The sequence below is a fragment of the Loxodonta africana genome, chromosome 9 (assembly GCF_030014295.1).
Source record: "Loxodonta africana isolate mLoxAfr1 chromosome 9, mLoxAfr1.hap2, whole genome shotgun sequence".
NCBI classification, from domain to species: domain Eukaryota; kingdom Metazoa; phylum Chordata; class Mammalia; order Proboscidea; family Elephantidae; genus Loxodonta; species Loxodonta africana.
Genome location: NC_087350.1, coordinates 51,941,887 through 51,964,705, shown reverse-complemented (window position 1 = coordinate 51,964,705; position 22,819 = coordinate 51,941,887). Strand labels below are relative to the sequence as shown.

The 22,819-nt window shown below is 43.3% G+C and overlaps 1 protein-coding gene across 26 annotated transcripts in view; it reads right to left on the bottom strand.

The window, feature by feature from the left end:
• Positions 1–22,819, bottom strand: part of DENND1A (DENN domain containing 1A) — a 566,188-nt gene that overhangs the window by 48,699 nt on the left and 494,670 nt on the right. For all 26 annotated transcript variants that reach the window (XR_010323028.1, XR_010323031.1, XR_010323027.1 and 23 more), the window contains 3 exons: positions 20,016–20,087; positions 18,733–18,789; positions 10,225–10,356 (listed from right to left, as the gene is read on the bottom strand). Coding sequence is in view for 21 of the 26 variants with exons in the window: in XM_064291468.1 (XP_064147538.1) it covers positions 10,225–10,356; positions 18,733–18,789; positions 20,016–20,087 (261 nt within the window). In the remaining 5 variants the exon portion in view is untranslated. The remainder of the gene's footprint in view (positions 1–10,224; positions 10,357–18,732; positions 18,790–20,015; positions 20,088–22,819) is intronic.

The following is a 22,819-nucleotide window of genomic DNA, read 5'->3' as shown; positions in this document are numbered from 1 at the left end:
GGGTGCTTGGGAGGTGACTGTTCCTGGCCTCTGGCCCTTCTGCAGCCATCTTTTAACCTGTGCTGGATGGATACCAGGTGCTGCAGCTTAGAAAATAAATAGCTATTTTGAACCTGGATTTCTATTTGGCAGCTGACATTTCTCAGGCTTTACACGGCACATCAGGAGATCTACCCTCACTGCTGAGCTCGCTGGCCTTCTCCAGCTCCCTGTAGCAGAACAAATAATATCTGAGAAGGCAACACTGAATGCTTAAATCAGAAACCTCCTGAATTTTCAACTCCGCCCTTATGAATTTCCAGAATCTTACTTCTCTTTTTTGATTGGCAAGTTTTTCCTCCTGAAATCTAACGTGTCTGCTCAGAGAAGCAACCCCTGGCCTTGTTAACCTTCCATCAGAAAGCTGTCCCTGAGCTAGCCTGGGCTATGAAAAAGCCAGTTGGCCTGGAAAGACAGGCCGAGCCAGCTAGACGCCCTTGACAGAGACACCTGACAAACCCACCAGTCAGGGGCCACACTGCTTTTGGTAATGTTTTGGTAATGGCAACGAATAAGTCAAAAGGATTTTGGACAGCCACCCCAACAGGATCGTAGGCAGAGCTGCATCACGGTCATCTGCAGCTAAAATAAAGGATGGTTCACAGCTGGAGCAGCTGGAGGGAGGGGAGGCAGGGAGACCACCAAGATGGCTCCCACTTTCTCACACAAAGGCAGGGCTGGAAAGAGCAGAAAGAAGGGAAATGAAAAAGGAGGAAACATAATCTGCAAACAACAGGGTTAGAAAGAGCAGTATGCTGGGGGCTCTGCCTTGAAGACTGATAGTGGGCTGGTGAGTTAGCCCAAGAAAATGACTTTGGACTGCAGGCCACAACGCTTACCTGCTCACTCATGCCTGGTCCCTTCTGCTCACACACCTGTGTCAGACTTGGGCACCACTGTCTGCTATTTCCAGCACCAACTCCTGGCCACGCTGCCTGCACTCTCCCTCGGCACGATGTGCTCCCTTCTCTGGGTTTAGGTTCTGTCTTTCCCACCAAGATCTGTAGGACACAGATCGGTTACAACTGTGGGCAGGTATGCAAGACAGCTGCCATGGGGGGTAAGTTTTCTGAGAGCCCAGACACTGGCAAGACGGGCTGGCTGCGAGGGGATGGCAACAGGTGACTGACAGCTGGCTCCTCTGTCTCCCCACTGGGTAAAGAGGCTGATATCTACTGAGGGCTGATGTGGGTGTGGCCACGGAGCTACTCATCTAATCCTTACAGCAACTCATGACCTGGACGTTCTTATCCCCAGTCTACAGATAAGGAAGCTGGATTTCACTGAGGTTAAGTCACTTACTGAAGGTCACTAGCTAGTTAGAGAGCTAAAATGTATGTCCAGAGCTGCCTGGTTCTGAATGTGTTTTGTCCACCTTGCTTCCACCAACTGACCAGCATTTGTCTTTCAGCAGGTAAATACTTTCGGGAAGACAGGAGCTGGATTTGCTTTCTCTCTCTCTCTCTATCTGAATGGATGTGTGTGACTATGCGTGTGCACACGTGTGCGTATGTGTATTTTTTTGCCATACTATTTGAAAGAAAGTTGCAGACACCGTGAAACTTCATTCCTAAATTACTTCCGCTAAGAATAAAGATAAGCCCCTACATAGTCATGATATTGTCATTAAACCTAAGAAGATGATTAATAATGCCATAATATCATCTAACATCCCAGTCCATCTTCAAATTTTCTCAACTTTTCCTTTGATGCTTTTTTCAAATCTAATTCAGGCTCACACTTTGCATTTGGTTACATGTCCTACTCTCTCTCTCTTTTTTTTTTTTTAAATAATTTTTACTGTGCTTTAAGTGAAAGTTTACAAATCAAGTCAGTCTCTCACATAAAAACTTGTATACACCTTGGTACATACTCCCAATTACTCTCCCCCTAATGAGACAGCCTGCTCTCTCCCTCCACTCTCTCTTTTCATGTCCATTTCGCCAGCTTCTAACCCCCTCCACCCTCTCATCTCCCCTCCAGGCAGGAGATGCCAACATAATCTCAAGTGTCCACCTGATCCAAGAAGCTCACTCCTCACCAGCATCCCTCTCCAGCCCACTGTCCAGTCCAATCCATGTCTGAAGAGTTGGCTTCGGGAATGGTTCCTGTCCTGGGCCAACAGAAGGTCTGGGGGCCATGATCACTGGGGTCCTTCTAGTCTCAGTCAGATCATTAAGTCTGGTCTTTTTATGAGAATTTGGGGTCTGCATTCCACTGCTCTCCTGTTCCCTCAGGGGTTCTCTGTTGTGTTCCCTGTCAGGGCAGTCATTGGTTGTAGCCGGGCACCATCTAGTTCTTCTGGTCTCAGGATGATGTAGTCTCTGGTTCATGTGGCTCTTTTTATCTCTTGGGCTTGTAATTACCTTGTGTCCTTGGTGTTCTTCATTCTCCTATGATCCAGGTGGGTTGAGACCAATTGATGCATCTTAGATGGCTGCTTGCTAGCATTTAAGACCCCAGATGCCACTCTTCAAAGTGGGATGCAGAATGTTTTCTTAATAAATTTTATTATGCCAATTGAATTAGATGTTCCCTGAAATCATGGTCCCCAAACCCCTGCCCCTGCTATACTGGCCTTCGAAGCATTCAGTTTATTCAGGAAACTTCTTTGCTTTTGGTTTAGTCCAGTTGTGCTGACCTCCTCTGTATTGTGTGTTATCTTTCCCTTCACCTAAAGTAGTTCTTATCTACCAACTAATTAGTGACTATCCCTCTCCCACCCTCCCTCCCTCTCCCCTCTTGTAACCACAAAAGAATGTTTTCTTCTCAGTTTAAACTATTTCTCAAGTTCTTATAATAGTGGTCTTATACAATATTTGTCCTTTTGCAACTAATTGCACTCAGCATAATGCCTTCCAGGTTCCTCCATGTTATGAAATGTTTCACAGATTCCTCACTGTTCTTTATCGATGCATAGTATTCCATTGTGTGAATATACCATAATTGATTTATCCATTCATCCATTGATGGGCACCTTGGTTGCTTCCATCTTTTTGCTATTGTAAACAGTGCTGCTATAAACATGGGTGTGCATATATCTGTTCGTGTAAAGGCTCTTATTTCTCTAGGATATATTTCAAGGAGTGGGATTGCTGGATCGTATGGTAGTTCTATTTCTAACTTTTTAAGGAGGCACCAAATCGATTTCCAAAGTGGTTGTACCATTTGACATTCCCACCAACAGTGTAGAAGTGTTCCAATCTCTCCACAGCCTCTCCAACATTTATTATTTTGTGTTTTTTAGATTAATGCCAGCCTTGTTGGAGTGAGATGAAATCTCATTGTAGTTTTGATCTGCATTTCTCTAATGGCTAATGATTGTGAACATTTCCTCATGTATCTGTTAGCTACCTGAATGTCTTCTTTAGTGAAGTGTCTATCCATATCTTTTGCCCATTTTTTAATTGGGTTATTTGTCTTTTTGTAGTTGAGTTTTTTGCAGTATCACGTAGATTTTAGAAATCAGATGCTGATTGGAAATGTCATAGCTAAAAACTTTTTCCCAGTCTGTAGGTAGTCTTTTTACTCTTTTGGTGAAGTCTTTGGATGAGCATAAGTGTTTGATTTTTAGGAGCTCCCAGTTATCTAGTTTTTCTTCTGCATTCTTAATTCTTAATAATGTTTTGTATACTGTTTATGCCATGTATTAGGGCTCCTAACATTGTCCCTATTTTTTCTTCCATGATCTTTATCGTTTTAGATTTTATATTTAGGTCTCTGATCCATTTTGAGCTCGTTTTTGTGAATGGAGTGATGTCCTACTCTCTTTTACAGATTAAATTTTTATGTCTGATTTATTCTGTTGCTTTACCCAACATAATTCAAGGGATGGCCTGGGTCTTTCCCTTCTCCTGACTACTTTCTCCCTCCACATGTCTCCCCATCCTTGCAGCACAGGGGGTGTCTCAGTCCTCTGCCTCTTTCCTATCCTTCCATTCCTGGGCCATATATGACTAGACCTCAGGAGCTCATAAAAACACAAAATAAATCTCTATAACACAAAGCTTTTCTACTTGGAAACAAAACCCTCATTTATGGAAAGTATATTAGGAAATAGTTTTCTGACACTAAGGGGATATTCAGTTTTCTTCTTCAAATGAAGACATAGGAATGGAAATAAAACCAAATAACTTGCTGGACACACAGCAAGCACTTAAACATTAATCGATCAATTACTAATTAATTTAAAAACCCACACCAGTAATAAAACCACCAGACGTTTACTGACTGCCAGCTCAGTGCCAGGCCCTGAGGAGAACAGTGGACCTGCAGGAGGTTCGTATTCTCATATAGGAGACAAGAATGTAAAAAACAACACGAGGCTGTATGATAACTGTTATATGTGCCAAGTTCCGGGACAGCACAAATAGAAGCAAGGGAAGTCGGAGGATTTACAAAAGGGGCCCTGCCCTGAGGTAGACAGGCAGATAGTGAAGGGCTTCGTATGTCAAGCTAAGGGGCGAAGATAGACTCTTTAGGGGAGGCCAGGAGCAGGAGGTGACATGACCACTTGTGCATGCCCCATGCAGACTCTCCAAGGCCATGTAAAGAATGCAGCAGAGGTGAGCCAGGCCAGGGGCTGGTTGGGAGGGAAAAAAAAAAATCCAGGTGAGTGATGATATGGCCTGAACCAAAGCTGTGAATGAGGAGATGAAGAGGGGATGAATGGAGAGGAGTTCAGGAAGCAGAAGAGAGAGGTTCTGAGCAGGTGAAGAATGGACCCAGCCTTCTGGACAGATGATGGTGCCACTCGTTGAGGTGGGAGATGGAGGAGGATAAGTGAGTTTGGTGGTGAGTGTATATTCAGGCTGAAGGCCTGTGGTTTGAGGTATCTGGGGAACATGGGAATACGTGCTGGAGCTGAACTGAAGGGAATCCAAGCTCAAACGGGCAGAAGGAATTTCTCAGGGCACTCAGAGCCAAGGGTGCTGAAAAGGCATTTGCTGGCTCAGCAGCTTCTCTAACCCTGTCCACAACTGGCGCTAAATGACTTGGCTCATGCTAGAACTCTCCACCCATATGGACAAACAGGCAACCACATTCCAAGAGCTGCTCCTGGGGGCGGTATCCAAACCACACTGTTGCAAGACCTCGGAAGCCACCACAGTGTTTGGTTTTGGCTTTGGTTTAACTAGTTTTTCAAACTTCTCATTTAAGGGGTTTAGAATAGAGGCATCTTTTGGAATCTATCAGATTGGAAGGCAGGTGATTTCTTTGTTTGCAGGACCACCAACTGGGGGAGACACAAAGAAGGGGACCCTGTAGGCGGGTTGTCATGATGTTCTCGGGTAGCCTCGTTCTCCCACTCCTCTATCAACGAAGGGCTCCTGAGAAGGCCCAGCTGGCAAAGCCCACCAGGCAGGCAGCGTGCATCCAGAACTAGAATCCAGTCACTGGGTTCATCTTTTCAGTCCAGTGCCCTCAGCCGGGAATGGAGAGCTGCACAGGGCCGAGAGTGTAGAGGTGCTGCCGGCTTTAGAGTATGAATTAGCTACCAATTCAAGCAAACATTTTCGGAAGCTTTTTCCGCGTATGTCAAAAAACAAAAACAAAAAACAAACCCATTGTTGTTGAGTCGATTCCAACTTATAGTGACCCCATGTGTGTCATGGTAGAACTATACTCCATAGAGTTTTCAATGGCTGATTTTTCTGAAGTAGTTTGCCAGGGCTTCCTTCCGAGGTACCTCTGGGTAGCCTTGAATCTCCAACCTTTCAGTTAGCAGCTCAGTGAGTTAACTGTTTGTACCACCCAGGGACTCCTTCTTATATGTACAGTGGGTACAACGCCTTCTTCCTTGCCAGCTGATGGTAAAGATTCAATTAAACAAGCACAGATGTGAAAGCACCTAGTGGCCTATTCATCTTATTAATTGTAGGCAGCAGAGCAGCTTCCATGGGGTGCTACCTCTGCTGATTTCTTGAAAAGGAAAGGAGTCAAGGTAAGATGCTCTGATTGAGGGGTTTCTAGGTCCTGCTCAAGAGGACACAGCTTCCTTGCTCCTTCTATATCCACAGAAAGGAGAGAATCTCCACTCCCCAGCCCAGGACAGAAAAGCAAAGGGAATCCTTAGCTTCTCTCTGCACCCTTACTCACTTCTCCCCAGAGGAGGAGTGCCTTCCCAGGGGGAGCTTGGAAGGAGGAACTGAGCATGCTTCATCATCCCTTCTGGCTCTCTCCATAGGGCGCTGCTCCTCCTGGCTTATGGGCAGCCTATTCTTATGCTAATGGCCTGAGGGAGGCTGCAATTGTCCATCTCTCCAGTGTGGAGTAACTAAGTCTTTTTAATTCTGAGGTGAAGTTTTTGCAAGCCCATTCAGTCTCAGGTTGACAGTAATACTCTCCTTTCAGATTTATCAGTAAAAAGCTGGAATTTTTATCTCCACCTGTCTCCCAGGCCTCATTTCTCAATTGATTCTGAACTTGGAAGGGGAAAAAAAGAGGTGTCATTTAATGGCACTTTAAACCTAAACATTTTCCGAGGTAGGAATGGGCATTCTCAAGTTATCTGGGATATCTTGAACTCTTCAAAGAAACCATATATAAGAAGGATGCAGAGGCCAACTAAAAATCCATTTATTTGGCTCTTGTTTGGAATTTTGTCAACATGTGCTCACCACAAGTTCGGAGAGGCATTATATACACCAGCTTTAGAAAATAAATGAATCGATAGGGAGTTGGAGCCCTGGTGGCACACGGTTAAGAGCTATGGCTGCTCACCAAAGGGTTGGCAGTTCGAATCTACCAGTTGCTTCCTGGAAACCCTATGGGGCATTTCTACCCTGTCCTGTAGGGTCAATATGAGTCGGAATCAACTCAACGGCAATGTGTTTGGTTTGGTTTTTTGCTTCAGTTTGTTGACAAAATATCTTTTCATTATAGGGTCCAACTTTGGCCTATGTAGACTGGTCCTGGGGGTGAAGAGGTTACTTCTGTGTGGCCCTCAGTTTCTTCTTACCACTTGGAGTTGGGACTGCCCATTTGTGGGTCTGTCTCCCTCATGCCTTGAGCTCCACAAAGGCAAGGGCTGTGGACTTATTTATCTTACACATGGTAGGCCTCAATACATGGATGGATAGATGCATATTTAAATGCAGGAATGGTCATAGCCTTAAAGAAGGAAACTCCATTACGGCAAGGGTAAGAGGTGGGCCTCTCCCCTGGCAGGGGCAGCCCTGGTTCAACACTAAGTTCCCCTCTTGCCAGCTGCTGTTTGAGGGCTCTGCAAAGGGCCTCAGTTAGGCTCCCGCCACCCTGTCAAGTGTCTGCATGGAGCTCTACTGGCTGGCTGCATGGGCACCAGCTTTGCAAGGTTGAGACAAATGTAGCAATCTCTATAGTCTCCATCCCCACTCCAATGCTAGATGTTCTTAAAGAATGAAACACACCCCAGCAGGGCAAACCTGCGACAAGGGATTTTCTGTGGGAGCAAGCGCTATCTGGCTAGTGCTCTTATTTTGCTGAGCACTCCAGCTTTAACAGACATATCAGATAGCTGAAGTCCATGCCTGATAATGGCGGTGGTGTGGGCTCTGGAGTCAGGCTGACCTGGGTTTCTGTGCTGCTGATATGGCCCTGGTTCCTGAGCCTCAGCTCTGCATCCATAAAATGTGGCTAACAAACCCTTCCTCAAAGGGCTATGTCAGAGATGACACAAAATATTGGGGTTCCATGTTTCCCATGAGGAGAAGGTATGCTACTGAGGCTGCACGAGTGGTTTAGGTAACACAGGGATGAACACTTAAACAAATTTATTTTATATGCCGTAGAAAAAACCCGAACCATTCCATCATACCTGTGATTTTACCAATGTCATTGCTTAAGATGAGGCTTAAGTTGGTATGGGTGTCAGGTCTGAGACTAGTTAAAGAAAAATATCACTTAAAAAAAAGTATAGTTGGTAGGAGAATGTGGCAAGCATTTTTTGCAACGGTACACTAGAGATATTCTTTGAGAAGAACGAAAGTCTCTAAAACTCACGCCTGCCAGTAGTAGGTGCTCCAGAAATGCTATCTGCTACAGTCAGCGATCAATGAAACCAGGCGCCTGGGGAGGACAAAGGACAACCTACCACAGGCGCAAAGCAGAAAGAGTTAAAAGAAAGGGGTCTGTGGTTTCTCGGCCCATCCCCCGTGCAGCTAATCTGTCACCTAATGAAGAAGTGGCCGGCACAAGTGAGCTAGCTGGCAGTTCACTTACAGCAAACTGATTAAGAATGTTCAACCAACAGCAGACTATAGACCTTTCCGGCGAAAATAAATAGAGTGTAGACTGTATGCAAATGTGTTTGTCACTTTGACAGCACGTCTCAATTAAGGCATCTCTCGGCTGTGGGTAGGCTCTGTGGCTGCAGCTGTAAGGGAGAGCCCGCTGCATGGCTGATACTCAGGGCTTGACCTTAATCCGCATGCATGCATTAAAAAAAAATCCTGCCTTCCTGTACGCTTGCATAATGCTGGCAGCCACGTGAGGGAAGTGACAAACGGGGAAAAAAGCCACTTTCATCCTCTCCAGTTTACAGACCTGTGAAGGCACAGACAGCTCTTATTTCAACAGAGTTTGGGGTGGCTTTTTAATTGTTTATCCCCCACCTGCACACATGTGCATGCACGTGCACACACACACAGACACACACAACATATGCTTATTCTGCATTTAGCTGGAAATGACATTAAAGCATCTCTACTTCTTGCTTCTTGCTGAAACGGAAAGAAGGTCTTTCTCCATTTCAAATAGGGCCTCCTTTTTTTGTGTTTTGAAAATGGCATGTTTAACACCATGAAATCCCTCTCGCCTGCCCCCTCTTTCTCTGTAATGGGCTCCGAACTACAGCGAGGGGCTCTTTTCATGGGAAGGTTAGTGTGCGCAGGAATGAGGACAAAGGAAAGCAGGAAGCTGGCTCTGGAATGCCATGCTGCCGACAACCGGGGGCTAAGCTTTCAGCAAACACAGCCAGGGAACTGGGACACAGATTTCTGCAACAGGGTCTGAGTGCGGGTAGGAGGTGGCTCTTCAGGGCTGAAAACACCAATGAAATTTGAAGATAATCATTAAACAAATGTGCACTGTCCCACGGGTGCCACTTTCTTTCGCTACACTTCAATTTGACAACAACCCTTTTAAGTGCAAAATTAGAAAAGAGGGATGAACCTCCTCAAGTTAAAGATGTGTGAATGTGTTACCTGAAAATATTGAAAAGGGAGGCCCAATTCTTAAGTTTCGATGAAGTCACCCCTTACGATAATATCCCACAGCTACAATTTCATTAGTTTCCTTCATTTATAAATAGCTCAATGCCTGGTACATAGCAGGCACCTGATAAATGTCTGTTAAAACCAGGAACATTTTACATGTCGGCTTCTAAGTCCTTCATGTGGTGAAAGCAAAATCAAATGATAAAATCATAATGACTATTTTAATCATGCTTCATTTAACACATAGCCAAAGATTCAGGTGATTTAAAAATAACCTTGTACATTTCTGTTATAGTCATATCTTGCAAACGGAGCAATTTCTCAGAAACCTCAAAAAATGATGACTTTTGCTAATCAAAAGTCAAGAGAAGCAGAAGAGGATACACGATCTCTTTTTCAACCAAAATCATAATCACTGTTAGGAAATGGATAACATTTTCAGTTGCCATCCAGAGTACAATGTTTTAGTTAAGGGAAAAAAAATCAAACAAAGAGTCAATTTTTTAAATGCTCAGGTTGACGAAAATGGTTGGTTAAAGAACCGAATCTCTAGAATCACAGTGCCAGTGTTTACTCTGAAAAGCGTGACTCCTGATATTGATTTTCAGAAAGTACATTAATAAAGAACTCTTAATTGATTTTTTGAAGACTTAGCTTGTTGCCTTTTATTTGAAGATGCAGAGAAGGGCCTGGGATGCTAAAGTGTTCTAATGAGATGGTTAGCTAACAGAGGCACCTTAAGCAGAGTGCCTTGGAGTGGGGGAGGCAGCGGCTTCATTTAATGGCTTCATTCTGTAATTGACTAGAGCCAGTCTGTCTCTTAAAATTTTCAAAAATTCACTTTCAAAATATTTTTGCACCAAATAAACACTGGAAGAGGTAAAAAATTCCATGGAGTTGCTTTGCCGAAGAGAGCTGAAATGAAAAACTGCGGCATGTGCTATGGCTTCTGCTGAAGAACAGACTGGAAAAGGGCCAGGCTACATACCTGTCCGAAGTGGACTGTGATTGGCCTCCGGTCTTCTCGGAGCTTGGGGTCCTTGGCCTCCACCCGTGGGGACAGCGCAGTCTTTGGTAGTTGTTCTTCTGTGGTGGGGGCACAACCATTCTCGGTGATGTCCTGAGGGGAGAAGCAGGGTCGGGGGTTGGTGTCGGGTCAGAGCACCTGGCCTTGAGCACAGGTGCTCCCTCAGACCACAGAGCTAAGAGACTGTGGAACTCATTCAACATTCAGAGCCAATCCTGACAGAGAGGGAAGAATCAGAAGGCTAACCTGGCTCTTTGACTTTTAGGGCCTAGAGAAGTCCTTATACATTAAATTACACATTAAAATCATAATACGTTAATTATAAGGACAGCGTAACAATAATTCAGGATACTGGGGAAAAAACTATCTTTCATCTTACTACCTTACACAGCTATTTTCATTTTTACATATTCACTTTTGCCAACATGCAGACATTTAAAAATTACTTCCAATCACAGCTCTTGTATAATTTTATATTCTGCTTTTCCCAACCACATTATAAGCATCTCCATCCTGCTGCATAGTCATTATAATAATTTTAATGGATGCATAATATTTCCTTGAGTGGATATACCATAATTTCATACACCATTCAACTACTTTTGTACACTTAGGCTGCTTCTTATTTTTTTACATTATAAACACCAGAGTCATAAAGATTGCGGCTTTTCTTTCCTTTGAATTATTTCTTTTCTGGAGATCCCTAGGAATAAAATTACTAGGTCAAGAGGTATAAACATTTTTAAGGTTTTTAATTCCTCCTACCAAATTGCTTTCCAATTTACACCACCTTCCGGCAATGGATGTGTTCTCAGTGTCACAGTGCTCTTCTTAGCCTTATCGTTTTAAAAATGTATCGCTAATTTAATAGGTGAAAAATCAGATCTCATTGTTGTTTTAATTTGCATTACTTTGATTATTTGTGGGTGCGGACATTTTCCCCACATTTGTTTACTGATGATGCTACTGCTTGTGAAAACGGTCTGTGTGTGCTCCCTCTTTCCCTGCCTCCAGCCTTCCTTGTAGAGAACAAAGGCAAGGCTGAATTAGGACTCTATGAGTTGGGGAAAATTTTGGGAACCAAAGTAATGCTTTTAAATTCAGAAATTTACATTTAATTTGTTCTTCCGAAGAATGAAGTAAAAATTTAAGGAGAAGCAAAACTCCAGTGTGCAAAAGGCAGGTAATGGCTCTTTTGGCTAAAGCTGGCTACTGGCTATCCACATGCGTTCTCTGGGATGTCGATGGTGCCTGCATATGCGATAACGGCCACATGTTTTAGTAAAGTCATGAAAGTTGCTTAAATCCTCACAAGGTGGAGAATACATGGACAAATAACATTTAAATAATCCTTTTTCACCAAGTAAAAATAACTCACAGCCAGAATTAAATTAATAAATACAACTTAAAATTCTTTTAATAGCAAAAACAAATACAGGTTTTGGTCATTAAAACACGCACCCTGAGTACTGCACATAAAAGACTCTACAATTTGTGGCTCTTAACCTTTCAGTTGAATAACGGCCCGAGCATAGAGAGAAGTGGTCACCTACTGAATAACAATGCATTAAGAAAGAAACGTTTAACATCTCTAAGCCTCAGTTTCCTCATCTGTAAAGTGGGGATATGGTAGCTATGAGGATTAAAGTAGATAATGTTTAGAACATTATTAGGTATTTAATAAATTACGGGAATTTTAATTACATAATAAATTCAACCTCATACCCCCAGCTGGCTACATCCCAGCTTCCTTTTCTAAGGAATCAAGGCCAGAGAGTTCAGCCCTGAGGAGTCTCTGCATAGCTTGGTTAACAACACAGGGAGATGATGACCTTCTGGGTTTGCAGAGATGGCTTGGCTCAGCTCAGTGGCTAGGCTAGTCTCAGTGAGGCTGAGGCTCAGTGATGAGAGAGGCTGCCGACAGCCAATTAGAAACAGCTCTTTGGGGAAGGGGCTGCCCTAATGTGCTGGGGTCAAATGGAACAAAGACGGAGAGGGGCTCCTTCTGCATCAGAAAGCAAGGGGCAAAAAGGGCCTTTTGGATCCAGGTGGGGACATGGGGTGGGGGGCAGACACAAGAGGTTGAGTAAGGCCGATTTAGTTCAGGGAAAATTGTGTGTGTGTGTCTAAAAATAAAAGAAATGAAATTGTAAGGTAATATGGTAAGGAAATATCGCTACTAATTGATTAAAAACTGTAAGATGACAGCTATTTAAAAAAAGGGAAAATGCATATAGTAGTTTTGGGGGAAAAGGTCTTAGCTTAAGCTTTTAGGTAAAAATACTGTCTTCTAGTCTTGGTTTTTTCCATTAACCAGCAGTCTGACCTTTCCAATTCACTAACTTCTCTGTATCCCCCGCCTCCTTTTTTTTTTTTTTTTTTTTACAATGGGGAGACTACTACCTGCTTGGCAAACTTCAAAGCTACTGAGAGGATCAATTAAATGAGATGAGACATGAGGAAGCACCGACAAATGCTACAGAATTGTGCAAATTGAATGTTAGACCCTTATCCTCTGCAAAATGGAGAGAACACCACCTAAAAAGTAAAGCTTCCCTGTGTTGAGCACCTAGTATGTGGCAGGTACTTTTCCAGACCCTTGATTTCATTATCACACAGTTTCCACAACAATCACAAGCCAGATAGGATTATCCCTCTTTTATAGGTGGGGAAATGGGGTCGCTATGAGTCGGAAATGACTTGATAGCAGTGGGTTTGTTTTTTTGGTCTGGTTATAGGTGGGCAAATAGGGCTCAGAGAGAGTGATTTACCCAAGGCCACAGCTAGAAAGTGGAGTAACCTACAACTATATGACTTCTGACATTTTTACCACATTATCACATAATACCACATATGAAGGTGTTTTGAGTTAAGGAGGTGATCAACAAGTCATCAGATATGATCTCCTTCTCCTTGGACACCAATGATGCTTTGCTCCTCTTTTGTTGCATGGATTACACTCTGCCATGCCTTATGAGAGCTGGTTTGGGGCTCTCTGCCCTTAGAGCCTTGAATCTAGTGCATGCTCTCAAATAAACCTTTAGAAAGTTGAGTTGAGCACTTGGAAGGCAGAAGTATCCAATATACACATGAGCTATGTATCAAAAAGCACTGCTAGACATTTATTTTATTTAGATGATCCAAAGGTGCAAGACTTTTTACAAAGTCCTTTGGCTCACTCCACCAACTTAATAACTTCTTCACTACTCCTTGTAGCTGGCGAAGGACAACTGCTTCCTCCCTGGATCTGAGAGAGAACACAGTGGGAGGGGCCCGAGTCCAGAAGGAAACAGGGCTGGTTCACATCCTCTACTGTATCCACTAGCAGAGTCGTCATATGCAGTGAGGACCCAATAACAGCAACGTTTGATACTCCTGACTAAAGAAACCAGGGCCTAAGAACTAAACGAAAGGCTGTCAGCAAAGCGTCTGGGAAAATAGCTACTCTCATTACCGTCTGGTGAGAATACAAATGGGTAATTTATATCAAAAACCTAAAAGATGTATGTGCCCTTTGGCCCACTAATTCTATTTCTAGAAATTTATCCTAATGAAATAATTAAAAATTCCTTCAAAGTTTTACATACAAGGATATTTGCTTAGAAAAAAATTGGAAGTAACAAAAGTTCCCAACAACGGAATTGATTAAATAATGTCTGGTACACATGTCTGTCAGATACAAGTTTATGTAGCCATTAAAACAATGACATGTAGAAGAAACATTAATGGTCTGAAAAACTTCAGGATACAGTAATAAAAATAAAGGTTATAAAACAGGTGATTATTTTCTTTTTGCTTGTCTGATACGTGGAATTTTCTTCAATAAGCATGTTTGTAAACAGGAAGAAACAAAACAAAACAAAAAAACACCTCCTAAATATCCTAAAAGAAAAAACAAGAAGCTGACAGGAGGGGAAAACTTGTTCCTTTCCTAAGGGTCACACAGAAGGAAGACACCAGACCAAGCTGCAGATCAGAGACTACCACAGGGTGGCGACTCTCTTCCTGGGAGCCCTGCAGCTTGGCTCAGAGCACCGAGGCCCAACCAGTTACCACTCATCAGTGAAGCAAAGGAGTCAGAGAACAATTCCTGTTACCTTCCCTGAGTCACAGTTTACTACACTTCAGGCAAAGGAATCAAAAATCATGAGTGAGATCCAATCTCTACCCCTCTGTGCAGAAGGCAGGCACAACACCCATGAGAAGGAAGACATCCAGGGTCTCAGAAGACCAGATGGGGAAGAGACTAACGTCATCAGAGGGGCTCTGAGTGGCCTTGGGTAAGAACTAGGGTAGGGACTGGACTCAGAAGGTGCCGAGGACAGGGCTTCATTAGGCCGAGACGTGAGAGCACAGCATTCCCACCCGGAGGGCAGAGCCCGTTTGGGAGTGGCAGGTGGTCTAGTGGCTGGCGGCAAGTACCCCTGTCAAGGAGTGCAAAGGTTTGAAAGGTCTGAAAGGCTTTAACCAGGGAGTGGCTCAGTCAGAGCTGTGTTCTAGAAAGATTGCTCTGGTGGCTGTGTGGACAACCTAAGGAGAGGTGATTCCACACCAATCATGTTCTCTGAATACATGCATATGGGTGTGTGGGCAGATGTACTGTCCCAGATGTGGGATGTAAAAAAACAGAACGGAAATTCCCATTACTGAGTGGCTAATAAGCATTGCTGTTTAGACCCATGATCTCTTTTAACCCTCATAACAACCTAGTAAAATCCATATTTCTCCTCTAGTTTATAGACAAGGAAAACTAGATTCAGAGAGGCTTAGTAACTTACTCATATCCAACATAACTAGCACTGAACCCAGCTTGTCTGCCTTAGAAGCCTAAATACCAGAGCATGATGTTGTAGGAGGGGGAGAGAAGAGGATTTAAAGACCCCCCAGGGGTGTGAGGCCTTACAACCTCTGACTTGGATTGCTCATGGGAGAACTACCTATCTCCGTTCTCAGATTCCTACGGGGCCCTTCTTTTCCCAGTCTACCTCACAACACGGCAAATGCAAATTAAAATATGAATATTGATATCAAAATAGTATCCAAAGTTGGAATTTCTATGATTGAGGCTGACACGTATTTTAATGTGTCTGGAGACAGGGAGCTGACAGTTGTGTGAAAAGGTGTGAAAATGTCTGTGCTGTGACAATCTACCTAGCTCGCCCTGCCCCACACATGCTTACTCACTCCCTTCAACACATGGGGAAATGTTTGGCCAGAAACTCAAGCCTTTGCTAACCCAACTGTGAATTTGCTCCTTTCAATCACAGAGAGACTCTAAATCAACAAGCTCAAGTTTGTCTTTTAGAGATTCAAAGATTTAGAAACTTTAAAAAGGGCTGGGAAATGGGCCCATTTGACTAAATCATTTGGATATTGAAGAAAAAATACACATTTTCAGGGGTCCCTCAATAGGCAAGTAATGACATACTTAGAGAATATCTTAATGCTCCCTGCAGGTACAGAGGAACGTGTGTGCACATATATGTGTGTGTGTGTGTGTGTGTGCAGCCATTGCTTTTAAAATAGGGCATTCTAATGCCAGGCTTGTACGGGAGTGTGATTTGTTGAGAGTCACAAGCCCGACCACACAGCATTCTTTGCGGGCCAGGTGTGGCTGGTAGACGCTCTGGAGGAAAGAACTACATTTTCCCTTTAGAAAGCAATGGCTGGATGGCATCTTTGCCATTTTTACTTCTTCCTAATTTTGAGCAAGTCAGGCTTCAAAGAAGGCCAAACTATAGAAGAACTTGACCACGTTGTTCCATTTGTCCAGAGAAATGTGTTATCCATCCTTTTTTTTTTTTTTGCTGTTGGCCTGAAGCCGAGCAGGTCTGGAATAAAGCCACACTATAGTATCTATTAACAATTATTTGCCAATGGTCACATGGATTCTCTGAAAGCTCCTATGCCAGATGCTTTGAAAATCTGCAGCACAAATGAACAAGGGATAGAGATGGGGACCTGCTCAGTCATATTAGAGATGGACCCTCCACACACCAGAGTGACCTCTCCGCAGGTCGGCCCTACATTTTCTATTTGCAATTCAAACCCAAGGCAAGAGCGAGGAGGGCAAGATTGGGTTCTTGATTATATCTGCAAGGTCACCATTGCTATGCAGAGTTAGAGGAGGCCAGGTGGCAACCCAGTGCATTTGAAAATTGGATCTTTGTTGAGAACTGCCTCAATTTTATAGCAGAAACCAAACTTGAGATGTCTGCATTAGACGCATCTGGGGAGCCACATAGATATGTTACCGTACGAAAGGGAGAGGGCAGAGGGGAGGGGGACAAAAGAGCAAAGGAAATATTTTCTACTGCAGTGAGAGAGGTCAGGTGAAGCCAAATCTTAAATTAGCTCAAGAAAGGGAGCTGGAGAACACTGCAGAAGACCCAAGTCCCATACATACTGAACAATGTTAGACTTTCAATTACAAAACAGCTTCTTCCAAGAACAACTGCAAAATACCAAGTCTGTAGAAATCTGTAAGACCGAAGGGAGGAAAAGTGAAAATTGAAAAGGGTGCACTAATAGATCTGTCAACAGTCCGATGGTGACAAGCCACATTTCTATAAAATGCCTTCACCGTTTGTGTCACCTGAAATGTACTGACACTATCTACAGAACATTATCTCCTGAAGCTATTCTTGAAAGGACTGGCAGGGGGAAGAGGAGAAGGGGAGGAAAAAAATCTGCCTCAGGTACTATCAAGGAAAGGAAAGGAGATGGCCTGGAAAGAAAGTGATCTAGATTGTTTAAACGAACCTTTGAAAAACAACATTAAAAACCCTGACATTGCTGGTTATCTTCAGAAATGTTACATATAAAAAGAGGATTTTCTTAAGGCCAAATACACGCATGAGTAGGGAGGTAAGAAGATGTCACTTGCTTAATGGTCTGCAGACAGCAAGTCTGGCCACTGAGGGCGCATCTGTCCCGTGCACCCAGGAGGGACCCTTTTCTTCGCCTACTTTGGGTAACATTCTAATACCAGCCGGAGTTGAGGATAGAAGGAGGGAACATTTGGTGAGAGAATCCCCCCTGCCCACCATTCCACTCTGTATCTGCAATCAAAATCAGCTACAAGTGACGGGAAAGCGACTGGGATAGGAGACGAAAAGGCCAATTTAGGGACTTAAATGATATCCAAGAGAAGAAGTCCAGCTGCCAGTCTCTGGTGGGGTGCAGCAGATGACAGTTAAAGTCTACCTGGATTGACATTACAGAATTTTTATTTCTGAACTTGACTGTCAGCTGTTGAAAGTTCACTCTCAGCTGAAATTCAGAATTTAAATGCTTAGTCAGAGCAAATTATTTTCCAATTAAAAGAAAGGAATCAATTCCTTTGACCATTGCAAGTTAATTAGAAGGTCTTCCTGACTTTATAACATTAAAACTGGTTTCAAGTTTTTTTTTTTAAACTGCCGATATAGAGAAAGGTCCTTATTAGAGTGGTATATTGGGGGTATAGGGATAATGAAGAAAATGACCCCAAACATCTTTTGGAAAATGAAACACTTGTTTTCAGAAGGCAATATGAAACACTGTAGTGAGAGCACAGAACCTAGAAGCAGATGGTCAGAATGAAATCCCGGCTCTGCAGGCCCTCACAGTGTGACCCCGGGCAGGTTACTTCACCTCTCTGTAGTCTCCTTATTCAGGACATGGTAATAATACCCCACGGGGTTATTCTAAGGATCAAATGTGAAAGCTCCTAGCCTGGACCATGTGTAGCAGGTACTTAATGAAGGGTGACAATAATAATAATCATAATGTTCCTAATAATATTAAAATGCCCTTTCTGTTATACCTCACTGTACAAGAGTAGAGAATCAGGTCAGGGGAATCTTAGCCAGTATTTCATAAAATTCTCATAACATTTTACTGATGGTCTAAGAAGACAACTGGAGCCTCCCCCTTCCCTCACAAAGCCTCAAAAATCAACTGCTGGGCTCCTCTCGTTTAATCCACAACCTCGAGGGGGGCCCGCAGCATCTTCCTCCAGCCCGCCCCTTTGTGCCCTGCATCTTCGTGGTGGCCATGTACATGTGAAACCACCGGACTCACTTCCCTGGGGAAGCCTCCTGGTTTTGGTTTCAGCCAGCCATGGGGCAGAGGTCGGCTGTAGGAGGGGTGTTGCCGGGATGGGGAGGCCGAACCAATTTCTACGGACCCCTGTGAACCTCAGGCCTGGTGGGGCTGGCAAGGGACAGGCCAACAGCGGGGAACAGTGGTAAGTCTGAACTTCGTCGCCTTTCTGGGTTTAAACCAGAGTCTTAATGTTATTTGATGACAGTTTTTTTGCCTGTGAATATTTATAACAGTGTGAAAACTCCTGGACAGCTGGTAATGTATTTTGAAGTGTGCTAACAACACTGTATCAAACAGCCCTCTATTGATCACATCATACTTTTTTGTGACCACGTACTTCATATATGGTGCTTATACATTTTGAATAAGAACTTCAAGTACCTTTTGCTTCAAGCGGTTTTTCACCTCCTTTATTCCCATTTTTGCATGATCTTTTGCCTGCATGAAAAATTAATTTAAGTTAAGATTCCCTTTCTGTTTCCAGCAGGGACTAGGCTTGATTTCAGTCCGTCATGAATCACCTTCTCTGATTACTAGAAAAAGGAAGGAAAAATGGGATCATCAAGTCGAAAACATAATGGCTATGAAAACAAATACAACGTTAAAAGGTTAAAAAAAAAATCCCTTAAAGAGGCTGCATAGATTTTATTTTCTGCATTTTGATGGCACAGAACTTTTTTTTCCCCTCCTGAAGCCCTTCTTCTGTTCTCTATAATTATTTATCTCAGCAGCCTGGTGACAGCTACCAGTAAGCGTCGAACAGCAGCCCTTTCTGGCTGCAAGATTCAGAATATCCATTATGCTGCACCAGGTCAGGGCCGCCAGACCAATTTTCTGCCCAGGCTGAACGGCCTGAACAGACACATCTCTGGGATTCTACGGTGCCATTTCCTTCACCTCATTTTGGCAGACACCCTGGCTTTATTTCTTATTGTTTTAGACCCAGGTGGTTCAATTGGCAGCCGCCTACCCCATTAAAATAGCTGCAAATTAAGCACAGAAAAGATGAACAAAATTTAAAAAATGGAAATAAAACAAAACCTTCCTACTCAAGTGGCTCAGGGTCAAATTAGCAAGCAAGAGAAATTGCCAGAGACAATACTTGAGACTTGTAAAAGATGGAGCGTCGGGTACTGAGGTGCTTCTCCTATTTTCATGCTGCTGTGGGCACCAGTCTCACAAACAATGCATTTCCTACAGGACGGTGATGAAAGAGATGATCAAGAATTTGGGAGAAAAATTTTGGGGTGTGTCCCACCATGAACACTCTTCAGGAATCTGCAAAGGACCTGCTTTAGTTGACATAATAATGGGGATACATGTAGGAAAGGTTGGTTAGAACACCCGAGATACCATGTCTCTGTGCCATAGGGATGCAGACATGGAGCAGCCTGAATTTCAGCCACCCAGTCTACATCTTAAAAGCTAAAACCAGTAGCCTCCCATTTCTCTATCACAGCGACTGTTAGCAGCAGCACCTCAAACATGTCATCGAACTGATCATAAAATATCAAGGCTAAAGCATTCTCAGAGCACTGAGGACTTTGGGAAATAGCACAGCAGCCCCTGAATCATCCCTGCAGTACAGGGTCAGGTATATTTAAGAGTCTCCTGATGCCAGGGGATGTATCTGTTTGAATTCCGACACCAAGACCAGTACTTACAAACTTATAGACAGTCTTCATGGCTGGGTTTGCTTTCGTTTTTACAGTATTCAGAATAGCTCCACTTCCTTTCTGTAATAAAAATGTCAATTAGCAATTTGGACTGAAGATACAGTAGGCCAACATCAACAAAGATCTTTTCTTTTTAATCAAGTTAAGCAACATTTTAAGAGCACGTAATTTAATTAGAAAAACAAGCCTGGATAGTAACTGGTCCCAGGAAGTTACTGTTATGGTTATGGCAGAATCTTTATGGGTGGGTATTCTGGGGTGGGGTGGGATAGACTGGGGATGAGGATGGATAATTATTCCTTGTGATAACTAGCTGAGGGGAGACTCCAGACTCTGTATTTTACTTGGCACCTGTCTCCTGGCTGAAAGGAAAGCTCATCACAGGCTCTCTGGGGCTAGGGTTATACTAATCTACAGCTTCCCAAGAAATTCTAGCTACTTCGGACAACATCCAGGTACATTTGACAATAATGGACTCTATAGCTAACAGCAAGCCACGGCAGAACATTCAAGGCCTGATTAGCCAGGATTATCTAGCTCGCCTGGAAATACAAGTATAACTACGATATGGCAGGCATGGCAGGTATTGCACTGACCCTAAGTGTGTGATGCCACTAAGCAGTATTTATTAACCCCCTATGACCAGTTTTTTTTATGACCAGTGGCGTTTATCTACAGAAAATGACACCTATGGCCAGCAATGAAATTACGCCCATGTCCAAACATCGGACACCCCTCTGTTAAATAACTTTACCATGATATCAGCTCAAGAATACAAGACAACCTCGTTAATGTTTTTTTTTTTTAAGTAATTTTTATTGTGCTTTAAGTGAAAGTTTACAAATCAAGTCAGTCTCTCACACAAAAACCCATACACACCTTGCTATGCACTCCCAATTACTCTCGCCCTAGTAAGACAGCCTGCTCTCTCCCTCCACCCTCTCTTTTCATGTCCATTTCGCCAGCTTCTAACCCCCTCCACCCTCTCATCTCCCCTCCAGGCAGGAGATGCCAACATAGTCTCAAGTGTCCACCTGATCCAAGAAGCTCACTCCTCACCAGCATCCCTCTCCAACCCACAGTCCAGTCCAATCCATGTCTGAAGAGTTGGCTTCGGGAATGGTTCCTGTCCTGGGCCAACAGAAGGTCTGGGGGCCATGATCACTGGGGTCCTTCTAGTCTCAGTCAGATCATTAAGTCTGGTCTTTTTATGAGAATTTGGGGTCTGCATCCCACTGCTCTCCTGTTCCCTTAGGGGCTCTCTGTTGTGTTTCCTGTCAGGGCAGTCATTGGTTGTAGCCGGGCACCATCTGGTTCTTCTGGTCTCAGGATGATGTAGTCGCTGGTTCATGTGGCCCTTTCTGTCTCTCGGGCTCATAATCGCCTTGTGTCCTTGGTGTTCTTCATTCTGCTTTGATCCAGGTGGGTTGAGACCAATTGATGCATCTTAGATGGCTGCCTGCTAGCGTTTAAGACCCCAGACGCCACTCTTCAAAGTGGGATGCAGAATGTTTTCTTAATAGATTTTATCATGCCAATTGACTTAGATGTTCCCTGAAACCATGGTCCCCAGACCCCTGCCCCTGCTACGCTGGCCTTTGAAGCATTCAGTTTATTCAGGAAACTTCTTTGCTTTTGCTTTAGTCCAATTGTGCTGACCTCCCCTGTATTGTGTGTAGTCTTTCCCTTCATCTAAAGTTGTTCTTATCTACTAACTAATTAGTGAATACCCCTCTCCCACCCTCCCTCCCTCCCCCCTCTTGTAACCACAAAAGAATGTTTTCTTCTCAGTTTAAACTATTTCTCAAGTTCTTATAATAGTGATCTTATACAATACTTGTCCTTTTGCAGCTAATTGCACTCAGCATAATGCCTTCCAGGTTCCTCCATGTTATGAAATGTTTCACAGATTCCTCACTGTTCTTTATCGATACGTAGTATTGCATTGTGTGAATATACCATAATTGATTTATCCATTCATCCGTTGATGGGCACCTTGGTTGCTTCCATCTTTTTGGTATTGTAAACAGTGCTGCAATAAACATGGGTGTGCATATATCTGTTCGTGTAAAGGCTCTTATTTCTCTAGGATATATTCCAAGGAGTGGGATTGCTGGATCGTATGGTAGTTCTATTTCTAACTTTTTAAGGAGGCACCAAATCGATTTCCAAAGTGGTTGTACCATTTGACGTTCCCACCAGCAGTGTAGAAGTGTTTCAATCTCTCCACAGCCTCTCCAACATTTATTATTTTGTGTTTTTTGGATTAATGCCAGCCTTGTTGGAGTGAGATGAAATCTCATTGTAGTTTTGATCTGCATTTCTCTAATGGCTAATGATCGTGAACATTTCCTCATGTATCTGTTAGCTACCTGAATGTCTTCTTTAGTGAAGTGTCTATTCATATCTTTTGCCCATTTTTTAATTGGGTTATTTGTCTTTTTGTAGTAGAGTTTTTGCAGTATCACGTAGATTTTAGAGATCAGGCGCTGATCAGAAATGTCACAGCTAAAAACTTTTTCCCAGTCTCTAGGTAGTCTTTTTACTCTTTTGGTGAAGTCTTTGGATAAGCATAAGTGTTTGATTTTTAGGAGCTCCCAGTTATCTAGTTTTTCTTCTGTGTTCTTTATAATGTTCTGTATACTGTTTATGCCATGTATTAGGGCTCCTAACATTGTCCCTATTTTTTCTTCCATGATCTTTATCGTTTTAGATTTTATATCTAGGTCTTTGATCCATTTTGCGTTAGTTTTTGTGCATGGAGTGAGGTATGGGTCTTGTTTCATTTTTTT